Genomic DNA, 6000 nt, shown 5'->3' on the forward strand with positions numbered 1-6000 from the left:
CCAGGCAGGTCCGAGATACTGTTGTGAAGAAGTTTAAAGCCGGATTTGGATACAAAGAGATTTCCCAAGCTTTAAACATCCCAAGGAGCACTGTGCAAGCGATAATATTGAAATGGGAGGAGTATCAGACCACTGCAAATCTACCAAGACCTGGCCGTCCCTCTAAACTTTCAGCTCATACAAGGATAAGACTGATCAGAGATGCAGCCAAGAGGCCCATGATCACTCTGGATGAACTGCAGAGATCTACAGCTGAGGTGGGAGACTCTGTCCATAGGACAACAATCAGTCGTATATTGCACAAATCTGGCCTTTATGGAAGAGTGGCAAGAAGAAAGCCATTTTTTAAAGATATCCATAAAAAGTGTTGTTTAATGTTTGCCACAAGCCACCTGGGAGACACACCAAACATGTGGAAGAAGGTGCTCTGGTCAGATGAAACCAAAATTGAACATTTTGGCAACAATGCAAAACGTTATGTTTGGCGTAAAAGCAACACAGCTCATCACCCTGAACTCCCCACTGTCAAACATGGTGGTGGCAGCATCATGGTTTGGGCCTGCTTTTCTTCAGCAGGGACAGGGAAGATGGTTAAAATTGATGGGAAGATGGATGGAGCCAAATACAGGACCATTCTGGAAGAAAACCTGATGGAGTCTGCAAAAGACCTGAGACTGGGACGGAGATTTGTCTTCCAACAAGACAATGATCCAAAACATAAAGCAAAATCTACAATGGAATGGTTCAAAAATAAACATATCCAGGTGTTAGAATGGCCAAGTCAAAGTCCAGACCTGAATCCAATCGAGAATCTGTGGAAAGAACTGTAAACTGCTGTTCACAAATGCTCTCCATCCAACCTCACTGAGCTCGAGCTGTTTTGCAAGGAGGAATTGGAAAAAATTTCAGTCTCTCGATGTACAAAACTGATAGAGACATACCCCAAGCGACTTACAGCTGTAATCGCAGCAAAAGGTGGCGCTACAAAGTATTAACTTAAGGGGGCTGAATAATTTTGCACGTCCAATTTTTCAGTTTTTGATTTGTTAAAAAAGTTTGAAATATCCAATAAATGTCGTTCCACTTCATGATTGTGTCCCACTTGTTGTTGATTCTTCACAAAAAAATACAGTTTTATATCTTTATGTTTGAAGCCTGAAATGTGGCAAAAGGTCGCAAAGTTCAAGGGGGCCGAATACTTTCGCAAGGCACTGTATGTATATATAAAAAAAAAAATGGAAATTTCACATTTACACAAGTATTCAGACCCTTTACACAGTACTTTGTTGAAGCACCTTTGGCAGTGATTACAGCCTAGAGTCTTCTTGGGTAGGACACTACAAGCTTGGCATACCTGTTTTGGGGAGTTTCTCCAATTCCTCTCTGCAGATCTTCTCAATCTCTGCCAGGTTGGATGGGGAGTGTTGCTGCACAACTATTGTCAGGTCTCTCCAGAGATGTTCGACGGGGTTCAAGTCCAGGCTCTGGCCGAGCCACTCAAGGACATTCAGATACTTGTCCCGAAGCCACTCCTGGGTTAATCTTGTCTGTGTGCTTGGGGTCGTTGTCCTGTTGGAAGGTGAACCTTCGCCCCAGTCAGAGGTCCTGAGCTCTCTGGAGCAGGTTATCATCTAGGATCTCTCTGTACTCTGTAAAGGCCCTTCTTCCTTGATTGCTCAGTGGCCAGGTGGCCAGCTCTAGGAAGAGACTTGGTGGTTCCAAACGTCTTTCATTTAAGAATGATAGAGGCCACTGTGTTCTTGGGAAACTTCAATGCCGCCAGAAATGTTTTTGTACCCTTCCCCAGATCTGTGCATCGACACAATCCCGTCTCTGAGCTCTACGGACAATTCCATTGACCTCATGGCTTGGTTCTTGCTCTGACATGCACTGTCAACTGTGGGACCTTATATAGACAAGTGTGTGCCTTTCCAAATCATGTCCAATCAATTGAATTTACCACAGGTGGACTCCAATCAAGTTGTAGAACGATCTTAAGGATGATCAATGGGAAACAGGATGCACCTGAGCTTTGTCTCATAGCAAAGGGTCTGAATACTTATGTACATCTCTAAAAACATATTTTTGATCTGTCATTATGGTATATTGTGATGTCATTATGGGATATTGTGATGTCATTATGGGATATTGTGATGTCATTATGGGATATTGTGATGTCATTATGGAATATTGTGTGTAGATTGACGAGGGAAATGTTTAATTTAATCCATTTTAGGAAAAGCCTTTAACGTAACAACATGTGGAACAAGAGGTCTGAATGCTTTTCCCGAACATCAACCTTTACATCAACTACAATGCAGTGAATTAAGACACATTTAAGTTGCATCTACTGCCATTAATGCTAATTATTACTGTTAACACGGGTCACTCATTAAACACACAGAGACCTAAAGAACACAGAGATGTTTTGTATCTTGATGTGAGAAATCAGTAGCTATGTCGTTTTAGCACCAGTCCTCCAGATTAAAAATATATTTTCTCTTAAAAAAAGAGAATAGGTTAAAATAGACCCATCTGGCATTTGCCAGAACTGTCTGAAAGCCAGCCGATCCATCTCTGACAGACAGTTCAACAATGGGAGAGGAGGTGTAGACTACAGGATCTGAGCAACAGTATCCTGGTGGAACAAACTCCCTCACGACGCCAGGACAGCGGAGTCAATCACCACCCTCCGGAGACACCTGAAACCCCACCTCTTCAAGGAATACATAGGATAGGATAAGTAATCCTTCTCACCCCCCTTAAATGATTTAGATGCACTATTGTAAAGTGGCTGTTCCACTGGATGTCAGAAGGTGAATTCACCAATTTGTAAGTCGCTCTGGATAAGAGCGTCTGCTAAATGACTTAAATGTAAATGTAACACTCACTGGACCCTCACTGGGGAGCATTTGCGGCAGGGTAGCCTAGTGGTTAGAGCGTTGGACTAGTAACCGAAAGGTTGCAAGTTCAAACCCCCGAGTGTCAAATCTGTCATTCTGCCCCTGAACAGGCAGTTAACCCACTGTTCCTAGGCCGTCATTGAAAATAAGAATTTGTTCTTAACTGACTTGCCTAGTTAAATAAAGGTAAAATAAAAAATAAAAAAACTGGTGTTTGTGGATCAGACCAGGGTGGTGCCAGTGTTCTGGTGTTTGTGGGTCGGACCAGGGTGGTGCCAGTGTTCTGGTGTATGTGGGTCGGACCAGGGTGGTGCCAGTGTTCTGGTGTATGTGGGTCGGACCAGGGTGGTGCCAGTGTTTTGGTGTATGTGGATCGGTCCAGGGTGTTGCCAGTGTTCTGGTGTATGTGGATCGGTCCAGGGTGTTGCCAGTGTTCTGGTGTATGTGGGTTGTACCAGGGTGGCGCCAGTGCTGTGGTGTATGTGGGTCGGACCAGAGTGGTGCCAGTGTTCTGGTGTATGTGGGTCGGACCAGGATTGTGCCTGTTTTCTGGTGTATGTGGTCGGACCAGAGTGGTGCCAGTGTTCTGGTGTATGTGGGTCGGATCAGGATGGTGCCTGTGTTCTGGTGTATGTGGGTCGGACCAGGGTGGTGCCAGTGTTCTGGTGTATGTGGGTCGGACCAGGGTGGTGCCAGTGGTCTGGTGTATGTGGATCGGTCCAGGGTGTTGCCAGTGTTCTGGTGTATGTGGGTTGGACCAGGGTGGTGCCAGTGCTCTGGTGTATGTGGGTCGGACCAGAGTGGTGCCAGTGTTCTGGTGTATGTGGGTCGGACCAGGATGGTGCCTGTGTTCTGGTGTATGTGGTCGGACCAGGGTGGTGCCAGTGTTCTGGTGTATTTGGATCGGACCAGGGTGGTGCCAGTGCTCTGGTGTATGTGGGTCTGACCAGAGTGGTGCCAGTGTTCTGGTGTATGTGGGTCGGACCAGGATGGTGCCTGTGTTCTGGTGTATGTGGTCGGACCAGGGTGCTGCCAGTGTTCTGGTGTATTTGGATCGGAACAGGTTGGTGCCAGTGCTCTGGTGTATGTGGGTCGGACCAGAGTGGTGCCAGTGTTCTGTTGTATGTGGGTCGGACCAGGATTGTGCCTGTTTTCTGGTGTATGTGGTCGGACCAGAGTGGTGCCAGTGTTCTGGTGTATGTGGGTCGGATCAGGATGGTGCCGGTGTTCTGGTGTATGTGGGTCGGACCAGGGTGGTGCCAGTGGTCTGGTGTATGTGGATCGGACCAGGGTGGTGCCAGTGTTCTGGTGTATGTGGGTCGGACCAGGATTGTGCCTGTTTTCTGGTGTATGTGGTCGGACCAGAGTGGTGCCAGTGTTCTGGTGTATGTGGGTCGGTTCAGGATGGTGCCTGTGTTCTGGTGTATGTGGGTCGGACCAGGGTGGTGCCAGTGTTCTGGTGTATGTGGGTCGGACCAGGGTGGTGCCAGTGGTCTGGTGTATGTGGGTCGGACTAGGATGGTGCCAGTGTTCTGGTGTATGTGGATCCGACCAGGGTGGTGCCTGTGCTCTGGTGTATGTGGGTCGGACCAGAGTGGTGCCAGTGTTCTGGTGTATGTGGATTGGACCAGGGTGGTGCCAGTGTTCTGGTGTATGTGGGTCGGACCAGGATTGTGCCTGTTTTCTGGTGTATGTGGTCGGACCAGAGTGGTGCCAGTGTTCTGGTGTATGTGGGTCGGTTCAATATGGTGCCTGTGTTCTGGTGTATGTGGGTCGCACCAGGGTGGTGCCAGTGTTCTGGTGTATGTGGGTCGGACCAGAGTGGTGCCAGTGTTCTGGTGTATGTGGATTGGACCAGGGTGGTGCCAGTGTTCTGGTGTATGTGGATCGGACCAGAGTGGTGCCAGTGTTCTGGTGTATGTGGATCGGACCAGAGTGGTGCCAGTGTTCTGGTGTATGTGTGTCAGACCAGGATGATGCCTGTGTTCTGGTGTATGTGGTTGGACCAGGGTGCTGCCAATGTTTTCAGACTGGTGTATGTGTGTGTGAGTTTGTGTTAGTGTGTCCAATTGTCATTGCAATAATAGGGATACTGCAAAATGAATGAATGTCCAATCAGACCTATGTACGCTGTGCAAGACCGAAGCCAAAGGTTTTACCTTTGAGGAGCCCGAAGCCAGAGGTTGTATGGGTAAGGAGCTTGGAGCCAGAGGTTTTATGGGTAAGGAGCTTGGAGCCAGAGGTTTTATGGGTAAGGAGCCTGAAGCCAGAGGTTTTATGGGTAAGGATCCTGAAGCCAGACGTTTTATGGGTAAGGAGCCTGAAGCCAGAAGTTTTATGGGTAAGGAGTCTGAAGCCAGATGTTGTATGGGTAAGGAGCCTAAAACCAGAGATTTTATTGGCAAGGAGCATGAAGCCAGATGTTTAACTGGTAAGGTTTGAGGTTTGTGAATGGAGGTAAGCATAAGCAGCATCAGATTTGACTTCAGGGGTTGTGATGAGTTGAGAGGTGAAAGGTAAAAGGTTCAAACCTACCCGACGGGATGAACTGCTGCTGTTGGTACTGGAACATGTTGGCCAGGGCCTGTTGGTACTGGAACATGTTGGCGGCGTTGAACATGGCGGTGGCACCATTGGATTTTTCAAGTGTGGGTCTCTTTGGTAATGGAGGTAAAGGTGGGAGCCCCTGATAGAGGTGGTGGTGGTGGAGGAGGTAGTGGTGGAGGAGGAGGTAGTAGTGGAGGTGGTGGGAATGGTAGTGGTGGTGGTGGTGGTGGTGTAGTAGGTAGTGGTGGAAGTAGTGGTGGTGGAGGAGGAAGTGGTGGAGGTGGTGGTGGTGGTGATGGAGGTGGTAGTGGTGGAGGAGGTAGTGGTGGAGGAGGTAGTAGTGGAGATGGTAGTAATGGTAGTGGTGGTGGTGGAGGAGGTAGTGGTGGAGGTGGTAGTAGTGGAGGAGGTAGTGTTGGAGGTGGTGGTGGTGGAGGAGGTAGTGGTGGAGGCGGTGGTGGTGGAGGAGGTAGTGGTGGAGGTGGTGGTGGTGGAGGTGGAGGTGGTGGAGGAGGTGGTAGTGGTGGTGGTGATGGAGGTGGTAGTGGTA

At 48.5% G+C, this 6000-nt stretch overlaps 1 protein-coding gene across 4 annotated transcripts in view; it reads right to left on the minus strand.

Moving 5' to 3' along the window:
- LOC135546707 (muscleblind-like protein 1) overlaps positions 1 to 6000 on the minus strand; it is an 89508-nt gene that overhangs the window by 5563 nt on the left and 77945 nt on the right. For all 4 annotated transcript variants that reach the window (XM_064975339.1, XM_064975338.1, XM_064975337.1 and 1 more), the window contains one exon: positions 5439 to 5589. In XM_064975339.1, coding sequence (XP_064831411.1) covers positions 5439 to 5589 — 151 coding nt within the window. The remainder of the gene's footprint in view (positions 1 to 5438; positions 5590 to 6000) is intronic.

Source organism: Oncorhynchus masou, chromosome 9, assembly GCF_036934945.1.
Source record: "Oncorhynchus masou masou isolate Uvic2021 chromosome 9, UVic_Omas_1.1, whole genome shotgun sequence".
In the NCBI taxonomy this organism is placed as follows: domain Eukaryota; kingdom Metazoa; phylum Chordata; class Actinopteri; order Salmoniformes; family Salmonidae; genus Oncorhynchus; species Oncorhynchus masou.